Below are 26,488 nucleotides of genomic sequence, written 5' to 3' on the forward strand. Positions count from 1 at the left end.
CTGGCTAAGGCAAGAGAACGAGAGTCACCTTCTCAAGAGGCAAAAGGGTAAATGGATCAAAAAGTAAAAAGTAACACACCCAACACGGTGTACAATGGGAACTGCTGGATCAGAGCGACGGTTTGGCTCTGGCAGCCCTTTTGCTGACCACGTCTGCCATAGATATCCCCAAGAAATTGCCAGAAACCAACAAAAAATAGAGGGATGACAGCAAGTCCTCAATAACGCGCCTACGTAAGAGTTTCATCCTGTCAAAACTCTTTATTCAGATAGCTTATAGGTGAACGTATGTTATTCGTACAGTCACACCAGCAGTTATTAGCTTAGATGACAACCTGTAGCAGATAGCTCCTAGCCGGACTCACAGGGCCGTGGGATAATCTGGAGGGAATGATGCCAGACCTCCAGCCCAACCTTCTGCTTGAGCAGCCTCAGCTCCAGGGTGAAACTAAGTTGCTCCATGCTTTTTTACCCTGTTGGGTCCTGTAAACCTCCAAGAACAATGGTGGCACAACCTCCCTAGGCCCCTGTTCCTCCATTGACCATGAAAAACAGTGAAAATCTGATTATTTTCCTTTATGAGCACCTGGACTAAGTGACCATGAAAGCAAGAACATAATGAACATCCTTCTGTGCTCTGACCAGCTGAGATGGGTTAACCTGTACCAGAGGGCAACATGAAGTCTTAGCACTAATGTTTGCAGCATAAGTCTGCCAAAACAATTTATATTGCAATTCCATCACAGAGCACTGATTGTTTTGCTCGGTTCCTCACCCTTCGATAATGTTTCCCTAAAATCAGGACTCAGATTACGGGCTGGAATGAAAGCATCCTTGAAAACCCTCAAACATTATCTTAATCTTCAACCACCATGCAAGAAACATGTAGAACCATGGTAAAGCCAACGGAACTCACAAAATCAGTATTAGTGACATTTAAACTTCAGAGTTAAAGATTTCTTGAAATGCTCAGAACCTCATCCATCTCTGTGCTACCATTTCTCTTTTTCAGACTCAAGAAATAGCTAAAAAGGGTAAGAACTTACTATGAAACCAGGCACAAGCTTGCAAACCACTCCTGTCCTCTCCCCTCTTCTTGCAGGCAGCCTTGGGTGAACTTCACCTCACCTTCATCAGCTGCATCTCCTCCTACCCCTGACTATGAGGCTCCTCCCCCAGTCTCCTCCCTATCCGCATATCTTTTGTTGCTTGGAAGCTATTCTTGCCTCAGGCCATGCAAATCACAGATTATCTGTAACTGCTTCTGTTCCTCAGGTTTGACCAGGAAAAGGTGGAGAGAGCACAACCCCCATCCTGGAAAAAGCACCACAAACCTCAGCGCCTTATCCCCTGGTTTGGAAATCTATCCCAGCCTTTCCTGCATCTCAAGCACTGCTCACAGCACCAGAATGTCCCCACTAATATGAGTCGTTAGGTTTCAGAGTTAACAATCTAGCAAGATGAATGAGATATACATTCTAAGAAACAGAGATTTTGATAGTTTACAGACCCAGGAAAAGAAGCAACGTTTGAGATCAGATTTAGACGGTGTCCTTTACCACCCATTGGCCCGGAAACCTGCTTTTTGGTATTTAATGGAAAACTTAAGCACTACAAAAACTGATGGGGTCACCACGAAAGGGCCAGTACTGTGACCTACACTGTACTTACTTTGCCCTGCCTGGTGCTAAAAGGGGACAGGAGAAGAAAAAGAAGCATAAAAGAACATTAACAAAAAAAAGCCATTTTATTGAAAATGAAATTCAAACTTCAAATTAATATTACAATCATGAGAAAATGCCAAACAATTCAATTTACAGTTGCAACATACAATACAAATAGTCCCTTTGAAGTCGAAGTAAACTGGTCCACAATCATCATCTGTGGCATAAAGCAGAGTGTGTTTGTACAATATGTGCATGAAAAGCAAATCTTGGGTGACAGCATTTGAAAAAATAAAAAAATTAAAGCTTGTATTTACACAAAATGCTACAAATATTTTGTTCCAGCGGAAATTCAAGACTGGTAAAGCATTATTTAACAACAACAACAAAAAAATTGGAATGTCACTCATATTACCTAAAACAAAAGTTACTGTAAAAGTATGGTTTTGGCTGCTATACTTAAAAGTACTGCATTAAAAAAAAAAAAAAAGCAAAGAGTTATCTGTAAACATGGAAGTAAACAAACATCTAAAAGAGTTCTCAGAAAATGTTAAAATGAAATGCATTCTATTTAAAAACAACGATAAATTCAGGGGTTCAGAGAATGGGGCTTCTTTGAGCTCATGGCTGATCCAGGTTTGAATTATTGCTTTGCTCATGGCTTGCTGGCCGCGTGCAGCCCGGCGCGGAGCTGAGCTTTGCTCTGCTGAGTGTGAAAGTGCAAAATTATCCCCACTCGAGATGGTACCTGTGGAAACTGGTAAATCTTTGCTTGGGCAAATGGTGGCAAAAAAAGTTCAATGCTAAGAAAGACCCATCAGCTGGGCTTTTAAAAGGAATGATAAACGCCATGCGAATGATGCTGTGGGTTAAATAATTTGCTTTTCTCATCCATGCCAACCCGCTGACTGCGATCTGGTTACCCTTAGGAGGAGGGAGAGGAAGACTTAATCCTTTGTTTGGCAAAAGGGACATTGTGCCTGTTGTGCTGGAAGTAAATCTTTGGTAGGATAAGAGAGGTGGAAAGTAAAAAAAAGGCCATTTTTTTAATCTTTAAATCTATGATCGGTGCCAAAGATCGCCACTCACCGAAGGGAAGGGCTGTCGTACCTTTGAGTAAACTCCTTTCTGTTGATGCTAAGCACCTCACAAAAAGTCAAATCATCTAATACAATTAACTACATAGCACCGGTTGAGGTTTTTTTTGGTCTGAAAACCTGATTCAAGAGCATTTCTAAGTGAAGTGGGAAGCATTTCCCGAAAGCTTTGATGAGCGTCTCTGCCTCAGCCTGTTCAACTCCCTCCGTGGCCAGTCTGGTGTACCGGGAGAGATGTTTGAAGGCACCAGAAGGATTCAGGAGCACGGTGGTCTACTGAAAGTCAACGGGCTGGAGCTCCTCCATCCGTAGGTACTTAGAAAATCCTTTCCTTCCTACCTCAAGCAGGCAGAGCACGACGCCTGCCCACACGGTGGGGGCAAGGGTCAGGCACACACCTCAACCAGGCGGAGAAAACATTTTCAATGTCTGTCCCTAATGGTGCAGCTGAAAAAACCGCGGGGACACAAACAAAAGTCCTGTTGGTACTGAGCAAAACAAAAGTCTGGTCTGCGCTGGATTTATCCAGAAACAAAACCCAAGTGCTTGAATTTTATAACAAAGTCTTAAAAAAGAAACAACAAATCTGGGTTGCTGCCTGCAGCCACTCTTAACAACATTTCAACACAAAAGCACCCTAAAAATTACTTAATATGCATACAGTAAACCTTAAAAAGCCCTTCTCAGCAATAACAAATAATGTACAAATATAGTACCTTTTATTAAATAGGAAACAGCTTGCACTGGCAGTACATCTTTTTCTCTTGCTCACTAAACAAAAAACAAAACTGAAATGTGTAACCAGACACTGGCTTTTTAAGTGCTGCTGAGACTAACAAACGTATTTTACAGTTACAAATAAATGGACAGTGGTACGCTTCAAGCTACCACAAACCAACAATAAATAGCATCAATTACAGCTTCCATCTTTGAAGGAAAACTAAGTATTAGAAGAAAAAAAGTGTCTTATTTATACTTTAAGCATACTTGGTATACAACCTTTAGAAGGCAAAGACTAAGTTTTTTTTCAGAGCACGTCATCACGCAAATGGGAGGGGATGGACCATGCTAACGTCAACTCGTTTAACAGCTTCGCTGTTAACGAGCGGTGATGGTGTTGTCCAGCTCGGTACGGCTATGCCCACCGTTGACTTATTGCGATACTTCAGAGGCAGCCAAAGTACAGCCAAGGAGAGGCGACGGATGCAGTTGGCGGTGGATAAGGCAGGGAAGGATGGAGCGTGGGCAAACCCCATCAGCGTGCGCCGAACATCCTGCTAAACCAAGCTTGGGGACAGCACGGGAAGGCCAGTTCAGCTCTCCCCACATCCAGCTGATGCTGTGCTGCCGCCCCTGGGCTGGGTAAACTTTGGTCCCCTCCACTGGCTAATTTAGCGGCAGAGAGGTTGGTTAAGGATTCTGGGTGCAATTTGCTCTCCCCGTATTTGGCATGAGAGCCCCAGGGCGGCTTTTAAGGTGACTTTTTCTCTTCAAGGATTTGCAGAGGTGCCCTTGTGCTTGTCTCTCTAACACGGCAACAGCCACATCGGCCTCGAAGTCAACACAGCATCCTTACGGCTCTAGCATTTAATGCTAACGGGTGGTGATTCGCTACCAGGCAATTTCTGTCTCAAGTTTCAAACTTTTTTATTCCATCAAGTGGGCTGGAATTGCAAAGGGAGGGGAAAAGGTTGCACCAATTCTCCCCTAATCCCATTTCTGAGATATTTAACAATCCACTATTTGTAAAATACGGGCTTTGAAACTGTTTTGATTTTTCTTTGGGAAACAAAAAACCAAACTGTCAAACTTCAAATCGCGTTGTCAAACTAGAACATTTTAACTATGAATATTTTCAAATTTTGAAGTTCTGAGAAAAATCCTGGGAGAAGAAGAAATTAGGGGAAGGGTGGAAAATATTTCATCCTTCCTACCATTTTTCCAGTGTCTCCACAACGACTGATTAAAAGGCAAGACTGTGTTGAAAGCAACCAGACAGCTAATAAAAATATTTTAAACACAATATTTCCTTCATAAGTTATATAAAAAGATCCTACATCCAAAACCATTTGATGTGGATGCATTTGGGTTGGGTTTGTCATTTTTAAGTCACATTATAAACTGGTCCACACTGGAACTGCTTTTCAAAGTTGGGTAAAGGTTTGAGGTTTACACCACTGCAGAAATGTAATAAGTAAAAAAAAAACAAAACAAAACAAAACAAACCACTTTTAGAGACCGAAGTCAATATATCATTACATTAAGAAACGTTTAAAGGGTCCAAATGTCATTAAATAATTATAAATATTCTTTTAAAGTTATACCTTGATTCACGTTAGCAAACAACCTCAAATTTTACACATTTATAATTTAAAGAAAAATAAAGAACATAGCCAAACACAAATACTATGTATATCATTTTGGCTCTAGTAATATATATTGCCATTTTCATATTTTGCATAAGTAATAACATTTTACTTTTTTGGTTTTTTAAAGGTTTTGGTTGCTATTTTTGGGTTTTGGCTAATTGAAGGCAAAATGAATGGATACAAAAGCAAAAAGGAAACCCCAGGGTTGTCTAGCCTAATTTGAAGACTTGTTCTCATTAAGTACCCAAAAACAAGCCAAAAAAGCAATGAACACAGAGAAGTTCCAACCGTTATCTGCAGCAAGGCTCGGACAGAGTGTTTTTTTGGACAGCTATTTTCCTCTGAACGTATCATGGGAAAATGGAAGCAACTGGATCTTTGCTTTCCTTTTTATGTGCACCAATACAAGCCAGCTGAATTGCACTACGGGTGTGAAGAGGGTCCCATACGTTGTATGATTGCAACTGTATCTGGAGTTCATGGTTAGGTTATTTAAAAGAAAATAAACTAATAAAAGGGAATGCAGCCTTTGCCTTGCATGACCGTGATTCTCCTGACAGCCAGGGAGTCCGTTCTCCTCATTGGCAAAAGTACTCACTAATCCTTATAACGCTCTAGACCAAAAAAAAAAAAGGAAAAATAAAGGAGGGGGTGATTTTTTGTGAGTGCGAAAAAAGTACGTTTTAAATATAAACCAAGGTAAAATTGTTCCAAGAAAAAAAAATAAAAATATGTGCTTTCATCCACATAATCCGAAACGTGGGTTGTGGTGTGTTGGTAACTCTTGTGTTACTTATGGCCATTATCATCCCATCTACACAGTTGCACATATCAGTAAAATCTATTTATTCTTTTTTAGAGAAAAAAAAATCACAAAAACCAGGCACTTCGTAGTCAACCGTTTGTTTGGTTTGGTTTTTTTTTTTGGCTCACGGAGGTGGGGCCGGTTACGGAAGAAATCTCAGTACGGCCTCCAAACGGACTCATCCATTCTGCCACTAGAATTCAAGACGGTTGGGGAGCTGCTGTGGCTGCCATCCGCCTCCACACCATCACTCTGGTTGGGCAAGTTAGGGTTTAAGAGCGTGCTGCCGTTGGCCGTGGTGGTGCACGGAGGAAGCATCCTGGAGGGGGAGCGGTCCCCTCCCGGCACCATGGGGAACTGGTATGATCCTGACGAAGTGCCATAGTAGAGATATGGAGTGCTGCTGGTCTGGAAAGGTCCACTTTGGTTTTGGGAAGAGCCGGGGTAGGGTGGTGGTAGGTAGGTGTGGTAGTGAGTGGTTGCGGACATACCCAGTGACATGCCTGAGGTGACTGGCGGTGTATAGGTAAAGGTGGCTGGATAGTGCATTCGTGGGTTGGAGAAGCGGCTCTCAGTGAGGGATGAAATGCTTGTGAACTGCCTGGGATCTGAAAATGGGCCCAGCTCTGAAGCACCTAAAAAATTATAACAGAAGATGGGGGAAAACAATTCTGTAAATACCATTTTTTGTATCAATTGATGATAGAATTTTATTTTTCTAAGAAAACCCACTTCTTTTGGCCCCCAAGAGAACAGCAGATCATATCAAATAAAACATTGCAAGGAACAGAGTCATACATCTGTCTTCTACAAGTGCTGGGCCAAACTCATCCCTGGTCTAACTCCACGGATGCCAATGGAGAGAGCAGCATTGCCAATCTGAAGCCTTCAAAATCACAAGTCAGGCCAGGGGAAAAAAAAGGAATCCCAAAAATCAAGAAATTGAAAAAGAGCCAAAAGGGAAAAAAAGAAGAAAAATGTGGATTTGGAGTTGATTTGCCTTCTGGTTCTGAGCTTTGATGGTTACGCGTCTCTGGGTTTTTGCTAGAGCCTCTTGAGAAACTCAGATCTGGTTGCACATGAAAGCTGAGATTCCCACCTCAGCACACGCCGCTGGGAACTGGGGTTTTGAGAAATGCAGAAATTACTGTGCAGCTTGCAATAAAACTACAAGAGTTGGCAACACCGAGTTAGTTGCACCACTGACACCAGAGGAGTTACACCGGGGGTGATGAAGCCCCACTTCTTGCCTGAAATCAATTTATTTAGGTGAGGATCTGCTCAGCTGCTTCCTATGGCTGAAAAATGTTGTTTGCTACATCTGAAGGATGGGCAAAGCCACTGAGCTGATAGCAAAGATGCAGATGTCACTTTTCAGTGAAGTCAATGGAAAATTACAAGCCCAACTCTCTTCTTGCCATTGAAAAAAAAAAAAAGTTGTTTTCATCCGGAGTCTGTGCAGTCTGATTCACAAAAGACCACAGAGTTTATGGCTGCTGCAAACGTCTGGATGGTAACGCTGTGAATTGGTGTCTAACGCAAAACAGGGATGGGTAAACTCATTTTGCCTAATTTCTAATCCCACATCAAACACCCAAAGTTTTGGAGCAGAACTGGAAAGCAAACGTTAGTAGCTTGGTGATCTGCTTAGGAGACTGTGGGATGGACAGGAGCAGAAGAAAAAGATTGTGAAAGCTCATGCTGAAAGCCAGAAGAGTGGAAAAGCAAGAAGGGTGTGAGAAAGGGACAGGGGGAAAGAGAAAAAGCCTGATGAAGGAGAGTACAGAGGGAGGCAAATGCATTGGCAGATATGCAGGAGATACATATATACATTTCTATAGAGAGCCGGGAAGAGTGGGGTATAAATCAAGGGGAAACATCATGACACCAAATGGACTCTCCCTGCATAACTCAGCTAACACTTCTACAGCTTTTTAGTCCTCTGGATCCAAGGATTCACCCATCTCTTTGCCAATCTACCAAATCTGGTTTAACTAAGAGGAAAATACGGCATTTTCTAGATGCCAAACTGACATGCTAAACGCTGAAAAACATTCCCACGTAGTCTCGCTAAAAGATGAAGAAGTGCTTTTCCTTGCAAAAAGGCTTCAGATCTGACCTGCTGACACTGTTGGGTAGCAGGAAAGTCTCTCCAGCCCTTCTGTCCCTGCCCACCCACAGCACACACTGTGATGATTGCTGCCGTAAGCCACCAGCTCAACAGACCCTGACACGCTGCGTGGAACATGTGATTTAGATCCCTGTTCTCTCCCGTTCTACCAGCTCATTTAACTCACTCCTTCAACGATACCTAGAAATGGCAGGGGGTGAAGCTCGAGCAGAGTTTGGGTTCAGGTTAGAGGACACGGGCCGCAGGCAGCCAAGCATCCAGCTCACACTGCCTGACTATGCGACTGTAACCCATCGTCTCAAAAGATACTGGGTACAGAGATTTAAATGGGGAGTAAAAGCCCATTTTTAACTCTGATGGCAATGTGATCACTATTATCTTTATCTGGAACCAAATCAGTGACCTACGGGTGAATGGCTCTGTCTCCATCATCTGCCCCTCCAATCGCAGCCCCGTGGAATGTAATATAACTTGTACCTTTACAGCAAACACTCTACTACTTGATGCAACTTTGTTCGTTCCCAACTGCAAACAATAGCCAGAGGCGATACCACCCAGATTCAAAGCTGTAATTTTGGAACACTATCCTTTATATTGTGAACAGGTCTGATACTTATCTGGAAATATAAGGTTAGAATATAATTTCCCCAGCTGCTCCAAATACTGGGTTACTGGGTTTCAATCTGCTACTGGTTATACTCCTTTTTTTTTTTATTGTTATTGCAACTCTCCCAACATGAATGGAGTTGCTCTTAGTTTACCCTGACAGAACCTAAACAAGACTTTTATAATCGAAGGTAGAACTGGTATGAGCGCAGGGGTGTAGAACATCAGGTTTTTTGGTTTCTTTGCAACCTATGCTTTTTATTTTATTTTATTTTATTTTATTTTATTTTATTTTATTTTATTTTATTTTTTAAATAACAAACTATCCACAGTTCTACACATTAAAGAGCAATCTCCCTCTCAGGGCTAGGTCCAAATATTATCTGCACGGGCAGAGAATGGTCAAGAGAACACGTATGGGTCAAATGAGTGGGAACGGGCACACCGCACACAGGCATTTCTAATGTGGGGCAACACACCTCCTTACATACCCTGTAAGTCCACACTTGTTTGATTTGACTGTTCTTTGTAAAGCACAATCCTATCTTCCCAAAGGCCAGATAACCATAACCCTCTCTTGTCTCACTCGTGGCTGTGTCTGTGTGGCTCCTGCACATTTCTCCAACGTCTCTTTTGCCCAAATGCCTTTTGCTGTCCTCGTAATTGCAGTAGGATGCAATTTGCTCCCAGCATTCAATATCTCCATTGTTTAAAGACACCTTTGAGGATCAGAAAAAGTTTTCTGTGATGCCTGTTCTAAGGCTTTCTTTCTAAGTGAGCCTAGAAACTTTTAAAAAAGTCACCTCAAAACTCAGCTTCTTGCTGTTCTCACTGCTCTGCCATCTCACTGATGCTTTTTCACCCTCCTCCTTCTCCCTCTGCGCTACCTCCTTGTGTAAAGGTTGACTTTAGTTCTAACTTGCAAACACCAGATGCATATTCATTTATATATGTTTAGTTCTTCGCTGGACTGGGAAGATAAACTGCTCTTCTGGGTATGGCACTCATCTTTGTATATCTAGTTGCGCACAAACAGTGATGTCAATCAGCAATACAGCAACATGACAGTGCAAGTAAATAATTTATTTATTCCTCTCCCCAGCAGGATTAAAGATTTATGCTAATCTTTCCTCCATCAGAGCAAGAAAACAATTTGCATCTCTGAATTCCCACTCTCGTCCTAGCTTTTATTAAATGGGTGAAGCAGAGATCCTCTGCCCTACATCAGGGCTGAAAAGACTCTGAACCCACACGTCTATAAAGGGAAGAGATTTTATTCTGTGCTGCCAGAAAGTGAAACAAGGCAACAAGCACAGCAAGTGATCTTCTTTCCCTGTACAGACTGATTGTCACACCGTGCTTGACAATAGAGAAAAAAAAAAAAAGTATACTTTTAAAAAAATCCCTTGACACCTGAAGGGGCCCAGGGGAAACTGTTTTTAAATACTGCAAGCTGATTCCTCCCAAATGTCCTGGTATTCAAATTTTCCGAGACCTATAGGTCTAGATCAGGAAAGTGGTAATGTTAATATGCCAATATGTATGCTAACATCCTAGATTCAAGAATAGTGCTCTAGTGTGCTTCATATTTAGAAGAAGAACAACTAAAATTCCATGTGGTTTTATTTATTTTGATGCAGAAGCCTCATTAAAAATGCTAGACTTGGGCATTTGCCAGCAGCCGACTAAAACGGGTTTGCATTCACGCTTAAAAACCAATTTTACCTGTTGCAGTTTTGCAGCTCTACTGTTTACAGCTGAATGTGTACTGTGGCCATTTCTCTTTTTCAGTTTACAGATGCCAGCTCATGCCAGTTAACGTTCATTTCTCAATTAATAAGCTGTGCTTGTGGTTTGCAGAAAATAAGGCAACAAATTTCTGCCAGGTTTACAGCACTTTGGCCAATCGTTGCCAATTATTAAAGATCATAATCCACCGTGGATAGATTAACTCCTTGTGGGTGCAGTGTCTACCTTAAAGGGTAATAGAATAGTTTTATAACTTACAAATATTTGCTTTGCCATTTTATGCTATAAGATCACTACCAAAAAAAAACCTCCATGTCCCCCTGCCTTATTGCATGCCTGATAGGGAAATTTCTAGCACATCAAGTCAACGCATAATCACTGGATGCAAGAAAACAGAGCAGTGTTGTATTCAAAAGTCACTAAATAGCCTGTCTCAAGGAAATTCAGCTACATATAGTTAAACATATTTACAAGTAGCTAAATGATTCACTTATGCTTTGGGGAGCTCGGTGCTAAGACATTCGCTGAGGGGGATACTGGATTTTGTGGGTGTTTGTTCAATAGTTCAGTTCAGGCTGGGACGTAGGATTAATTGATCTATTAAACCTGTTTTTTCCTTTGCTAACATCTCTGTCTATGAATTACATGTGCAGCTTAGAGTACTTGCAGCTGATAATATCGCCTCGTTCGAAGTATGCCACACACTTCACATGATGAGACAATTTTCAGTCTCTTAAAGCTCTGCCAAACTCTAAATGTTCTGACTGAAGTTGTCCATGCTGGGCGTCTGTCTCAGGCTCAATTGTGATTTATGTATTTACTTGTTCTTAAAATTTCAGCTGAAACTCTTCTGCTGGGAAAAATATATTGTTCTACTAATCTTAAACACTGAGGAGCCTTCCTTTGAAAAGCTGTACCAGTTCCATGCTTTGAAGTAAGGACTTGAACCCTGCAATAGGAGTGGCTTTTATGTGAGAGACGTTGCCATGAAAATCCAGCCAAATATGAACAAATCATAAGCATTCTGCCTAAAATGGGCAGAAGAGTCTGTGCCCCTACAAAGGCACTTGCCCAGAGACTGGAATGAAATCCAGGAGTCCCAAGTCCCAGCATTTTTTCTGCAAATATTGCTGACATGGGGGGGACGTTCCCACCCATCCCCGCGCTGCTCCTGACTGAGCATCGGTCCCTCAGTGGCTCCATTCACTGGAATGGCAGAAGCCTGTGTAAAAGGAGCTAAATAATGGTCCATGTGGATGTTTGTACGACATTGCGAAGAAAAATCGGGGTAGGCGGGGTTACTTGGGGTTTGCTTGTTTTAGAAATTTGAGAAACTCTAAACAGAGCTAGAGACAAACAAAAGGATATTATTAAGGTTTCCATGTGAAGAGTGAGAAAGTTAGGAAACACCAGCGTTCAAGTCTCCTCCGTACGCACTATGATACAGAATTCATTTACAGGAGAAGATGCTATTCCTGTTACACAAACCCTCCTGTGGCCAGCACACAAGCTGACCTATGGACACGTATTAGAGCCGAGGAACAGAGAAGACTGTTGTCTATATATCCCCCAAATCCACTGCTGGAAGAAATCAGAGGGATGAAGTGAACAAGGCCAGGGAGACGTGATTATTGCCCTCAGCAAACAGGATTTTACATGTTTCTGCCACACGGCTTGTAGTAACTCAGATGAAATCTCTCCAAATCACATTTTTGTTTCTCTTATTTTCCGTGCCCAGCAAAGATGTTGGCTTCTGATTTGCACATGAACTAAATATTCACAGCTGCAGCTGAAATCAACAGGACCACAAGTCTGGACAAAAGGCTAAAAACATTTAAAAATCATGCTGTAGGTGACACAAAGAAGATGCACTGAATTACACGAGACCTTGGAGTCAGTCTCAGTACTCTTTTTAAAGTGGGTTCTTTCTTTCTTGGCAATATTGCACTGCAACGAGCCATATACAAACGCTACGGCCAAAATATTAGAGCAAAGCCAATCAAGACATTAAAGACTCTTCATCTGAGCAGAATTTAATGCTCTGCAATAAGCAAAGCCTGAGGAACTGCAAAGAACAAGAAGAAAACAAAATATTGAAGAGCTCCTCATTAAGTTAGCACTGTCCATCTTGTGCACTGAATGAGACAGGAATCCCGTGGGAAAAGTACCATGTGATCCTGTAATTAAAATCTGTAATATAATGCATAAGCAGAACGAGGCTAATTTAAAGTTGCAGAGGCAACGTTAAGTACTGAGATTTCCCAATTTCTGAGCATTTATTTTGCAGTCTTAAGGATTCTTTGCAATGTGTTTGGATGGGGGGGCAGTGATTATTTGCTTGCTGGAACTGTTTTCCCCCAGCATCCTTCTGTACCTGGCCCAGAGTGTTATTGTGCTTTTCATTTTGTTAAATTCTTGTCATCTGCCTCCCACGATAAGTGTTGAGTGAATCAAACACAGCATAATCCTCCTTCTGCCTCCTTCCAGACAAGACTTGGACTCTCCAAAGACACTGTACCACCTTCCATCTGGATGCCTGTCCAGGATGGAGCCTGGGACGGCAGTTCCCACCTCCTCGCGTATCTATTCCTTGTTGTAGCTGTTAGGTCCCAATCCCACAAACCTATGCCAGTGCTCAGCTTCGTGCTGGAGCTCAGGGACGTTCCTCCCACACATCTACCACCAAGTATGTGTCTACGTGGTGCCAGGGCGAGGGTCTTGCAGTGCTGCTGAAATAACACACAGGGCTTCTCCCTGCCTGGTTCACTTTCGGGATGAGTGTGCTTTATCTCAGCGCGTGCAACCATTTATCGTAGGAAATGGTCAGTTTTCAAATGCCCTCTCCCTCCTTCTAATTCTGAAGAAAACCACAGCGGGGCTGGGGAAGAGAAAAAGCATTTCACATCTTTTTTTTGGGTATCTTTTTTCTCCATGTCACCCTTGAACACCAGCAAGCGGGTCTCCTGGCAAACAACAGCCAGAGAAAAGGCGTGAGTTGCCCCCCTCCCTCCTGTTTCCTTCACCTCAACAAGGTGTTAACTTCAAGGCCTAGTTGGGACCATTTAAACTGCAACATTATTAAGCACAGCAGTCTCACAAAAGTCAGATGGAGGAAGGAACATTTTAACCCCTTCAGAGCCTCACACACAAAACATGAGAACCTAATTTTAGTGCATCTCTTCTCGCCATCTCTCGGTACCCCAGTTCTCATGGTAAACTGAACGCTTGCACCTTCTGGTATTTAAGTCAAAGGACTCTGACACCTAAAATACTAGGGATTAATTTGCAGATAGATGTTTTCACTGAATTTACGGTGCAGCACCTAGGCCCTTTGCTGGGGCAAACACCCCATAAATAACATAATTAGCAGCAACCATTAAAGTAGCACTCGTGCAAACAGAGGTGTTTCCCAAGCAGAGCTGTTAGATTGCTTAACGGCAAACACAGGGTCTTTGCCCTTCTCCAGCCCAGGCTCCATCGTTAACCTCCTCTGCTGCCTCAACAGGACTTTTCTGTTGGATGAACTGTGCTGGAAGACGGCAGTTTTCTTTAGCTACCCGTCTTGCTGGGTGATGCTGTGCATCTGAACACAGATAGCTACTGGCTACACCCCGAGACGTAGCTCATCTTACATTTACGAACACCAACAGGTAGAAATTCCCCCCGCACGCAGAAAAAAGCAACAACAAACCCCTCGTAGATAGACTGTTTGGAACAGAAATGGAGCTATGAAACTATCAGTCATCACAGTCTGATATATAGATGTTGCTTGCCTCTTGTGAAGCTTCACTTATACAGGACTCATTAACCTTTCTAACGAGAACCACAGGAGGGGGACAAATGGTCATAGTACAGAAATCTATCCTCAGCTAGTTGTTATGACCTGCCACCCGGGGATACCCGCTGACCTGGTGTGATACGGAGCCCCTGAACTTCTCGGTCTTTGCTTTCTCATCTCAGTGACTTCAGTCTTGAGCTGTCACAAGCGATTCAGGACGAAAGGAATTGGTGGTGTATCAGAAACCCCCTGCTTGTTTAAAGTCTCAGGCCATCTAGGCACTACATTGAAAGCAAAATGTAAATAACGTTTCCTGAAAATAAGTCCAGCAGCTCTGCAGCGCTGCATGGCGCGCACACACACACACACACACGTATCGTTCTCACTTCAGTTTTCCCCAATATTTCCTGCCCGAATTTCAGCCGCTGCTGGTTTTCCCCAGCCGAAACGCATCAGCAGGAACATTTGAAGCTTTTCTTGGATAGCAACCTCAGCGGCGGCGTATACAGCAAGAGGGTGAAACCGCAGGCTGAGAGCTGTAACGCACGCACGGCGATGGTGAGCGTCAGTACAAGAACCCTGTATAAATCCAGTGAACGGGAAGATAATATACATTGGGGCTAGCAGTCGACTTTATTACTTTTCTTTTTTTTTTTCAGAAAAATGTGCCTTAACTATCCAGTATAAATATTTGTTTCCAATGTTGTCATGAATTGTACTTTTCCACTGCATGCTAGCAACTCAGAAATACCATCTGATTCCCAAGCAGACACAAAGAAACTATGTTTTGCATGGGCGGGGCGGGGGGTCAGGGAAGGAAGCCCTTGGCATTGCTCTGTAATTTCACTCTTTAAGCCCCTCTTTTTTTCCTCCCCATCCAAATCTTCCTTTCCAGTCTTGTTAAGAAACGCATCCCTCCTGAGGAAGAAGGGTAGAGGATTCCTTGCTGGTTCTTGATTAAAAGTTTTTAAGAAGCCGGGAAGGAAGATATTCTTTGAAACTGGATCTACTGTAGGATGGGAGCCAGCACACAGGACACCGTGTCTTTCAGAGAGGGCCACACACAGTGCCACTCCAGTCATATGACTTCTCTGTCACATCCTGAAGCCATTTCCAGCTCGTGTGCGAGTTTGTACTCCCATTTAGAAAAAGGATGGGATATATTGGGAACACACATATGGAAACACTTTCAGGGAATCAGTTTCCATGAAATCCATAATGAGCCAAGTGGCTTCAGATGTGGCAGCGTGCCTCAGATTAGCCAAAAAAAAAAAAAAAGGAAAAAAAAAGGAAAAAAAAGAAAAAAAAAAAGGAAAAAATAGAGGGAAAAAAGACAGAAAAAGAAGGACAAATCTACCCCTTTATTTCAGTTTCGGTTTGGGAGGGAAGGAAAAAAAAATGATACTAATGATGTATAGCTACTACAACAGGGAGCTGCAAAAAAATACCAATAATGAGAGCCCCGCTCCCTCCTCCAAGTAACGACGCTGCTATCAGCGCTCCTGCAGCTCCCAGCAAACCATGCCAGCATTCCCGGGCGTGCCGAGCTCGAGTGGGGCCAGCGGAGCTGTCGCCCTGCCTGCTCCAGCACGCGTGGCTCGGGCAGGGGGCCGCCGTGGGATAACGTGTGCAGGCAATTAGTCAGCTTGGTGATAAATCTGCTCTTTAAATTAATCTTCCGAGAAAGGCTGGATACGGGAGGGACGTCCTCTGGGTGGGGTTGACTGTACCTGGGTTGCATTCAAAGCAGGATTTATGGTGGGGATGGTGTGTTGGGTCAGCGATGCCGCGCGGGGTTGTCCATCACCTGCCAGGAGCTGGAGGTCAGGAGCAACCCCAGGTGCCCTCACCGCTGGGTTCCAGCACAGCCCAAGCCCTGCTGATCCCAAACGGCACAGCAAAGGGCCAGAGGCCACGTCAGTCCTGGGCAGCAGGGAAGCGGCCAGCTCATCCCAACGAGCGTGGTGCCGGAATATTGTTTTGGATGGCTGAGGAAGTGGGAAGAAGCACGAAGCAAGTGGAAGGAGTTCAAATGGGAACGGACAAGATGCTACGTGCATCTCTCAGACAGCTAGTTGTGTTTTTATCATGAGAGAAGAACCAGAATCTGGCTGCTAATTGGGGCCGTATCCTACAAACCCCACTTTTCCTGACAAATGACTCCACAAATAGTGCCTCTGTTTTCAATAGGGTAATTTGCAGGAGGAAGGACCACCCAACACGAGAGGATCAGGCCCTCTGCTCCCTCGCTCTGCAGTTTGCATAAACCTTCCACAGCCAAATCCCAACACAAAAATCCCCACGAACTGCAAAGGCTTTTCCTCACTGCTGCTGGAAAAGCCCTGGACAAGAAGCGCTATGGAAAAGTCTCCTGTGCTATTAATACGATGCTCGCCCTGATTTCCGCCTCCAAAAGGGGGATTTGCCATTTATTTCTTAGGCTGTTTATTTCCACTCAAGCCTCAGCACAGTAAACTAACTCAAAACCTCTGCATCAAGGAGAAGGTCTCTTTGAAAGTTTTACTTGGCTTTGCTTTCAAAGAGTTTTCTGTATATTTTAGAATATGTAGAATTTGCCTTTGATTTAAACCTCTCTCTTAACAACAGACAAGAGATGATTTTTCTACTGAGCGATTTAAACAAAACCAAACATATTTTGGTTACTCTGGTGTTGTTCTGAAAACACCTTTTTTTTTTTTTTCCATAGAAAAATCAAACCCTACGAATTGTTACACTTCTGGCCAAAAAAACCTTAAAATTCACCAAGGTGGAAAGCCCAATTTTTTCTTTTGTCTGAACAATATCATACACGGAGGAAGAAAAGGCACCTCCCCAGCCCCCAGACATCCATAAAACACGGAACTCCCTCTTCTAAAGAATTAAAAACACGCTTTTTGCCTGCAAAACAACTTCTCCCTTCAATCGACATTTTCAGCCTCGGTCCCTGTCCACATCCAGGACCACGATGTTGAGGTTTTTAAAACACCTCGGCATGAAGTCTTGGTCCCTGGAGGGTAACCAGCCGCACCTTGTCCTGCGGGGAGGCAGGTGAGGGCGGCTGGAGAGGAAACTGAGTGGGAACCTGCGACCGCAGCTGCTCCGAAGGCGACGAGGGCTGCTGGGGATGGGAGCAAGGAGAGAGGAGATAGCAGGGAGGCATTTCCATCTTAGGTAAGGATTTTAGCAGCAGGCGAAATAACGCCATTGGAGTGAAAACAGTGGAAAATAACTCACCCAGCGCCGGGCCAGAGTTCTTTCCCTTGCAGTGAGAACAGAACATTTCTCCCCCAAGCAACACGAACAGAGGTAACGTCAGGCCTTGATAGAATTGTCAAACAGCTCAGTGTGACTCAAGACCCACCGGTCAAAGGAATCCTGGGAGGCTCAGGGTGTGAAGAAGCCCTGTGGGGAGATGCTTGGGCAAACACGGAGCCGAATGGGGCCGGGTGAGAGCAGCCTGGGAACGCCAGGACCCTCCGCATCGCAGGAGCAGAGCCATGGCTCTCGAGAATCATAGAATCATAGAATAACCAGGTTGGAAGAGACCCACCGGATCATCGAGTCCAACCATTCCTATCAAACACCAAACCATGTCCCTCAGCACCTCGTCCACCCGTGCCTTAAACCCCTCCAGGGAAGGTGACTCAACCCCCTCCCTGGGCAGCCTCTGCCAGTGCCCAATCACCCCTTCTGTGAAAAATTTTTTCCTAATGTCCAGCCTAAACCTCCCCTGGTGGAGCTTGAGGCCATTCCCTCCTGTCCTGTCCCCTGTCACTTGGGAGAAGAGCCCAGCTCCCTCCTCTCCACAACCTCCTTTCAGGTAGTTGTAGAGAGCAATGAGGTCTCCCCTCAGCCTCCTCTTCTCCAGGCTAAACACCCCCAGCTCTCTCAGCCGTTCCTCATAAGGCCTGTTCTCCAGCCCCCTCACCAGCGTCGTTGCTCTTCTCTGGACTCGCTCCAGAGCCTCAACATCCTTCTTGTGGTGAGGGGCCAGAACTGAACACAGGATTCAAGGAGCGGTCCCACCAGTGCCGAGTACAGGGGGAGAATAACCTCCCTGGACCTGTGTAAAGCGCTCCGTATATCTTTTTCATTCATTTCAAGCCCAGTTTCTTACTATGTTAAGACAAACTACTGTAAGCTTAATTTTAATCAATTATAAGCTTGTCCACACAGCATCTCCATTCATCAGCTGAGCTGAAGCTTAAACCAGCCTAGGTTTGAACACTTCTAAATAAATGCTTCTTCTCCATAGTGTAAAGTCTGAATATGGTTTTTATCCTCCCAGGGAACTGGTGATGAGAAAAAGACTTTGGTCTGTAGTAGCTCACATCATAAACATGCTTTAGGCTATTTGCTGTATGGCAACTCAGGCTACGCCGCTAGCAGCTCAAATCACTATCGATGGTTTAAACTCAAAATCCAAGCTACCACGTCCCAGATAAACCACAGTAATAGTCACCTCAATTGCCATGGCCCGTGGCAAACGTGAGATACTACAATCCTGTAATAGAGGATTAAGTTAAGACCAACCACGTTGCCATAGGCTGTAGAAATGCACAATCCTACCAAAGCACAACTCATGCCCAGCCTGTAGTTAAATTAGGATAACCCGACTAGTCCCTGAATTTGCTTTATTTCAGAAGACAGGCTGGACAACTTCTAACCAGACCAGTAAAAATACATGTACTATGGAGATATTGCACAGGGTAATTGCATTTTGGCAAAAAAGCACATATGTTACATAGAATTTTAGAAAGCTCACTTATGCATTAAGTTCTTAAGAGGGGAAATGTGATGCATTGTTTTCTGGCTCTTGCTACTGTTTTGTTTTGTGACTTTGGGCATATAATTTGATTTTCCTGGCTGAATTTTGCTTGCTATAAGCTGGATGTTTTACTACTTCATATTAGCCAAGAGACAAAAGTCATAGCAGAGTTTGGAAAATACTATCAAATCCTTTGTTGGAAGACACTGTAAAGGTATAAAGATTAAAGGCAAAACTCATCAGACATTTTTATAAGCCATTCAACAAGTGAAGACAGAGAAAAGCTGGAAGAGAGAGAGTAAAGAGAACTTGGCTTAAAATATTCTTTCACAGACAGTCCTGATACCTGAAATAAAAAGGAGGAGTACAAAGGCAGCCTGAATTATCACGTTCAGTTGTCTTCATCTGCTTGAGAAAGGAACAGCTAGATCTGCTTTAAACTAAATGCCCCTCCAACTCATCTACAGAGCAGAGCGGTTTAGATTCGAAGGGCACGGCTGAGGACCAGGCGCCGTGCTCCAGCTCCTCTGCGGCTGGAACGGTTTCCTCCATGGGCAAGCAGCCTATCCTCAAAACAGCTCCAAAGCAGTCTGGGCCACCTACATGGGCCAGGCCAAACTAGGAACTGGTTGGGTTTGGACTACCCTGAAACCCAGCTTCCTATCTAATTTTGGAATCTAACATGATGGCTCCTAATTAGGCTCTGGTGGTACTTAGATCTTCCCTTGCGCTCCTTTTCACCCATAAAAAAAATAACATGGGTTAGCTTTTAGCAGGAATCGAAAACAAAAACAAACATAAAATCCCTTTAGAGGGAGATATTTGAGAGAGGAAGAAGGAAGAAAGGGGGAAGAGAGGCGCCTTTTTCCCACTGCCAGGATTCCTCTGTGGCTCCTTCGGTCATGCCAGCATCCACATCACGGTTCCCGGGGACTTCCTCCGCGGAGCTTCTGCGAGACGCCTCTTCCAATGAGCCATTTCATCTCCGGCTTATGTTGCAGAGATTTTGGGTCAGCAGCCCTCCTGGTGTTTTTGAGGCACTTGCTTCCCTCCCTATTTGGTAAACCAGTCACCTTTGTGAAAGGTCTAATTTTCAAGTCCTCCGTCCCTAATCTAGACCCCAGCCTTTGCAATCCGTGTCCTAGAGGCTCTTTAAACGTTTACGCTCTTTCTCACAGAGGTTTCTGTTCTCTACCTTCTCTCTGTCAGTGCTGACAAAGTCTATGCAGCTCTAGATCTATTCACCATACTACAGTTACAACTCCTACTTCATGGCCAGCAGCCTCACTCGGAATATTTTGAATGTATTCATAAAGCCCCCATCACTTCTCAAGCATTTATTCAAACATTCTTTTACAATGTAAGCTTTGATTTCCTTTGTTTTTAAGTTTATTTTCTAAAAACCTTTTAACTGTACTGAAATGATCTATTTCAACCTTAATGAAGCTTTTTGGCTGGGATTTTTCCTTCTTTGGGACATGGTTTTATTTTTGTTTTCAATGGCAGCAATACACATAACTAGTTGGCTACACTTAACAGGAATGACCTGCAGATGTTTGGTCCTATTTCTGCATAGAGGGGCACAGATCATATGATTTCATGAGGTCCTTGTCAGTCTTATATGACTACAACGCTACAGATCTATAGGAAATAGAGGAATTGATCTAGGAGTTCCTCTGGGGTTATTGCCACCTGCCTCTGGGTAAGTAGTTTCAGAGAGGTCTATCAAGAGCTATAAAATATAATGATCCACTTATAAACCTCCAGTTCTGGAAATCCCTACAGGTTGGGAATATAGAGATATTTCGTAATACATATATATTTATATATACTTATATATATATTTATTTTGGTTTTGCACTTCAGGGGAACTGAGCAACCACTCTTGGCCATGCTGAGAAGCGATGGGTTCCGGGATGCACCCTTGATGTTACCCTGTGGGGCTGTATCTACCCCACACAGATTTTTCAACAATGACAATCACAGAATCATAGAATGACGACCAGCACTGCTTGCCTCTTATTACAATGAGCAGCTTTGTGCTTCCATTCCTGCTGTCCCTGAAGCCTGGAAGGAGGTGAAGAGCCACCGAGCTATCTCAGTACCTCCTTCAAATACTGTCCTTGCACTCCGTTCCGCCCCATGGTCACTACCACCCAACCCTAGTGAGGCTGCAGCCACAGCAGTCACCTCACTGGCTCTCTGTGTTTCCTCAGTTCCCTCTTGAATTCTGTTGTATATCTTCTAACTTGCTGTGCTATATTTAAAAGGCTAAGTTCATAGAGGACAGGACTAACCTCTTTTTTTTTTTATTCCTCTTCTTTAACTGTACAGTTCTTAGCATGAAGGGATCAGACTTCCAGACGCTACCGCAATACAAATGATATTAGCAGCCGCTGCCTATCGCGTGGTCAGCAGTGACTCCAGCAAAGACCCATTAACTATTCACAAATAGAGCCATCACTTTGATCAGTGAAGCACAGCAGCCAAACCTGGGTGCTCCAGTGAAAGTCAAAACTTCACGCGAAGCCTTGTCAACGGGACTGGCAAAGGCAAGTGACCTCCAGTCCATGGAAACCTTTCAATCCCACAGTCAGCTTTCAACACAATTCAGAACGTAACTTCAGCACAAAATTAAATACAGCAACTTGTGTTTTTACAGACATCTATCACCTAAAAATGACGTGCCTTCTACATTTGGTACCATACACGTGCTGCCATCCTGTTTACTAAGCAAGTCCATTGTGCAGCATAATTATACAAACAAAACGAAGGTGGACGTACCTTTAGCTTCCAGCTTCATAATATTCTGTCAGTTCTAGACAGTGCTTGTTTAATAGAAAAGGGCATAAAACTAATAACTATGGATCAGATGATAGCCCAATTAACGATTAAAAATAATGAGTGGAAACCATGCAGGCGGAATCGCTAGGGTTTGGGTAGACTTCTCATCTCAGCTAAATGAAACAGGCTTTGTGGGTGCTGCTCCTAACCCAAGAACACCAACACCTGCTTCTCATGAGCCGAGAAATGCGTTGTTAAGAGGCAGAAATATCAATGCGAGAGGAACTACCTCCACATTTTGTTTTCAGAATTGACCTTCATCTTAAATTCCCCCAGGCTGTTTTTCTCCAGTGGTGCTCCCCTTCCCTCAGCATGGTTGCTCCTCCTTCTCATACGAGCCCAAGTAGGCTTTCTCCAGCAGCCTGCACTCAGCACTTCTGTATTATAAAACAACATATTATGGCAAACATTCATGGCTACCACAGGATAAAAGGTCAAGTATGTGGTTAGCGAGACCGTTGGGAAAAATGACAGGGAAACTTAGAGGTGACGTGGGCCAGACAGAGCTGAAGACACAGCACACTGACTCCTCTCCTCCTCCATATGCATCTTTAAAACACCACAACCCCACCTGCTTTAAGCGTGTGATACCTCTTTTGCTAGAACTAAACTTCTTCATGCATTGAGAGCATTCCCTGGTCCAAGTAATCCCAAGGACTTCAATTCTATTTGCAAATTAGCCCATGGAATAATTACGAATGAGGAGAGCAGAGATGCTGGGTGCCTGCTGCTTAAGGCCACAGCCTGAGCTCTGAGCTGAAGGCTTCTCTTTGCTTTTGACAGAGCAAACACTAACTAAACCTGGAGGAAAAAGCCCCCTTGACAATAGCTCTGTTTCCTAAAATAAAAGGTTAAACAGTATATGAAAATTAGGGGAGAACGTATCTTGTTCTCCTGTTCTTCCATTTCCATCTAGAGTAATGGGTGAAGAATTAAATTCATTTCGTTAAAAAAAAAAAATGGGAAGGACTTTACACTTGAGCAAATACAAAAGCAGAAAAACTCCTAAGGGAACTGCACAAGCCCACAAAACCAGTGAAAAATGCTTTCTCAAGGTGTTTTTTTCAGGTGGGTTGGAAAAGTAGAGTCCCAGTAGTGATTCAACCAAAAATAACTCCTTTTCAGCAGATACTGTAGGAATTTGCCTGATTAGGGAAGGGAACTTCCACTATTCGATAGGTCATAGTGAAGTCACAGCAAACTTAAATGATTAAAATATTTTCAGACAATGCCCCTCCAGCCTCCTCACAAGACAAAGCAGTTCTGCTTCCCACAGTGTCCACCTCCCTGTGGCTTCTGCCACCTCCCTGAGACCCAGCACTGCAACCTCCTTTGGTATCCACCTCCCTGCTGCATCTGTCACTGCCACAGGAACCCACTGGAACCTCAGAAATAAAATTCAGTGCTGCAATCTGGCAGACGACGTTACAGCAAGTTCAAATAAGTGGAAACTAAAGTTAGACAACTTCAGACTAGTAATAAGACCCACATTTCCAAAGAGAGCTTAATTCTGTAACTGAAGGTTGTGGTGAATTTTGCTACCCTGGAAATTTTTAAATTAAGACCAACTGAGTTTTTGTTGTTTTGTTGAGGTTTTTTTTTTGAAGGGTTATCCTCAGGTTCAAATAAGAGCTAATGTGGGGAAATCTTACAGCTGGGTTCAAAGTAGAGAATCATATGAGCTTCACTGTATTCATTACCTAGAAATCCATATACATGGGGAAAGTTCCTTACATCAAATTATAAGAGCCTCATAAATGAAGCTTCATGATCCTGAAAAATCGTTGCTCTCCACAAAAACTCCTTGGGCACAGAAGGACGATCAAGCATCACGTGGGTGGAGGGTCAGGTCCCCCCCGAGGGGACGCTGTACCACCTGCACACTGCTCTTGTGGATGTGGAGAACCTGTCCCCAGCTCAGGAAGGTGTCGCCTGCTTTGATCCCCTCCCTCACTCTTTCTGAGTCAGTCTGAAAGCAAATATTAAGAGATTTGCAGATTAGCATCCCCACATACCCTCCCTTTATGCATACAAAATAGCTCCTTCACTCTTAATAACATCCTTTATGAGCCACGTGAAAGAGTGCGCCTTCATTTTATCTCATTCATCTCTGTCTCGTTCGCTGCCTACGCTGTTTCCTTTAGTACAACCAGAGAAAGCCTGAAGCACTTGCACAGCTCTTACTTTCTCCTTCAGTGGCCAGTACCAGCCCAATATCACCAATATCACCAATATCAATGCTCTTTCAAATCCAACAACCCAACTGACATGACAACCAGATCCTCCTGTGCTAAAGCATCCATTGAGATGGAAGGAGATCGGGGCACCAGTAAACTCGGACCAATGACTACTGCTAAACCACTTCAAAAAGGTGGTGTGAAGCTCTGCTACCCTCTAATGCTCCCTCGGTGACCAAATTCTGCATGGCCAGGAACGTGAGGCGATTTCACCAAGAGCCAAGGCAGCTCCAGCTATTTCTACTGGGAGCAGTTTTTTCCCTCGAGTTGTACTTTTTAGTGGAAGATTCACAAAAGTGGGTTTTTTATACTATACAATGTCTGGAGGGCATTAGATAGGTTACCGCCTGACTTGTACCAAACACAGTCATAGTTTGACAAGGATCAAATTCTCCCATATTTACAGAACCATTTTGTAGACTCATGGAATGGTTTGGGTTGGAAGGGACCTTAAAACCCACCCAGTTCCACCCCTGCCATGAGCAGGGACACCTCCCACTGGACCAGGGGCTCCAAGCCCCATCCAACCTGGCCTCAAACACACCCAGGAATGGAGACATCTCCTAAATTCTATTTGTGCAATTAATCAGATCAAATTCAGACAACAAAGACTCAAGGCCACAGAGAGTTAAAGGTAAAACAAGTCATCCTGATCATCCTATATGTACCAGAAAGCTTCATATATGGAGTTAAGAGTCTCTCTCTGTATCAGGACACGTGGTCCTGCGTCAGCCACCACTGCTGGAACCATCCTAGGTAGGAAATAAATCATGATTCCACTGAGGGAACGGAGAGATCATCATACGCCTTTGCACAAGGATGAAACAAAGAGCTCAGTCCCTCAGCCTTCCTGTTAGGAGCTTATTGACTTTATTGGGAGCACACAACTAGGTAATGGCTCAGGATCTGGCCCTTTGAAAGTCTGGAATCGAGCGCCCGGTTGCCCCATTAACAATTAGCATTCTGTTTACAAAACCCAGCAGAGTCAGTAAGAATAATCATTACAAAACATGCTCAGACTATGATTCCGGTTTAAGTTAATATAATTTTAATGAGTTCTTCAGAAAAGGCCTGGCACTTATGGAAAATTTCCTTAATTAATATCAGACCTTAAATTAGTAATAAAAAAAAAAGCCCTGAATATCATTTGGTCTCAAGCTGGAACTAAAGTATGTTTTGGCATCATTACTAACTGTTAGCAGCAAGTTCTGGAAACAGATGCAAATCTTGATATGTGTCCTAAATATAAAACACATTGCAAAAAAAGAACTCAGATAAAAATATATCTATATATCCCCATATATTTGAGTGTGCTATTTCCTGCCTGTATCAGTAACAAATTCATTCCATTTAAAAACATTCCACTTGTTTCTTTTCAGTATTTTTTTTCAAATTTATTTCAGGAATAAAACTCCTTCCCTCTGCCTTCATTTTTCCTGTTTATTTCCTCTCCCAACAGCCGTTTTAAGTAAATGAAAAGGGCTTAAAGACACACATTATAATATTCAAGCGTCTGAAAATCAGCCCGCTTGTTTTACTGTCTAAATATGGGTATAGGTGCCTAATTTAAGGCCACCCACGCTAGAAGAATTTGGCCTTCGTCCTTGAGGTAGGGCTCATGCAACGCATCTTCTGGACAATTACTCCAATGAGAGATTCTACCCGGCAGAGAGGCTGCTATTGAAACCCAACAGACGAGTGCCAAGGTGCTGAGATTCCCCGGTGGCACCAAGTGGGCAGGAAACTAAAAATGGAAAACCTGCGGTAAACAAAATAAATAGCACCACTGAAAAATAATGAAAAAAAGAGGACAAGCTACAAGTTTAGGGAGGGGAGCAAAATGAGCGGGTTGTTCCTGAAGACCCAAGCTCCCCCAGGTTCTTTACTTTGCCTTAACTGAGTGTCACCTCGCAGGGAAAGCATTGAAATTAGCTAGGAGAAATGGAGACAGAGACAACCTTGAGCCTTTCAGCTTCCCTTTGGAAAAAAAAAAAAGAAGACAGAGTGAAAATTGTTATAGTCACCAAGAAAAACATCACAGCGTAGCGAGCGTACCAGAAACAGAGCCGGCTTCTTGGGTTTGCCAAGAGCCTGAGACAATATTGCTGAAGCGTGAACTGCTCATTCATTTCAGGAGCTGCTAACACCAAGGCCAGTGCTGGCAATAGCCAGTATTAACCGTTTCTCTGCTTCCCAGAGCATGAAAAGAGGAAAAGAATTGTATTTTGGAGACAGCACTAAAGCCTTCTCTTATTAAGGGCCCCGTCCTGAAATGTGCTTATTTCCCACAACATTTAACAAAGCTCCTAAGAATTAAGGGATGCAAGAATAGCTACTTCACGTGACCAAGCGGTTTACTTCACGGGTTTGAAGTTTTCTGAGCTCCTTAGAAGATGATCAACAAGTTTTCTTTCTTAAAGTTAATATTTTTTAAAGACCA

At 43.5% G+C, this 26,488-nt stretch overlaps 1 protein-coding gene across 7 annotated transcripts in view; it reads right to left on the reverse strand.

Annotated features, from left to right (window-relative positions):
* The window catches only part of RUNX2 (RUNX family transcription factor 2), a 219,282-nt gene that overhangs the window by 57,210 nt on the left and 135,584 nt on the right, over positions 1–26,488 (reverse strand). For 2 of the 7 annotated variants that reach the window (XM_069850803.1, XM_069850797.1), the window contains exon 7: positions 1,729–6,570. The exons of the other annotated variants lie outside the window; for them this stretch is intronic. In XM_069850803.1, coding sequence (XP_069706904.1) covers positions 6,092–6,570 — 479 coding nt within the window. In that variant the 3' untranslated portion in view covers positions 1,729–6,091. Of the gene's footprint in view, positions 1–1,728; positions 6,571–26,488 lie in introns of those variants that run through there. 7 annotated transcript variants of the gene reach the window in all.

The sequence above is a fragment of the Phaenicophaeus curvirostris genome, chromosome 2 (genome assembly GCF_032191515.1).
Source record: "Phaenicophaeus curvirostris isolate KB17595 chromosome 2, BPBGC_Pcur_1.0, whole genome shotgun sequence".
Lineage (NCBI taxonomy): Eukaryota > Metazoa > Chordata > Aves > Cuculiformes > Cuculidae > Phaenicophaeus > Phaenicophaeus curvirostris.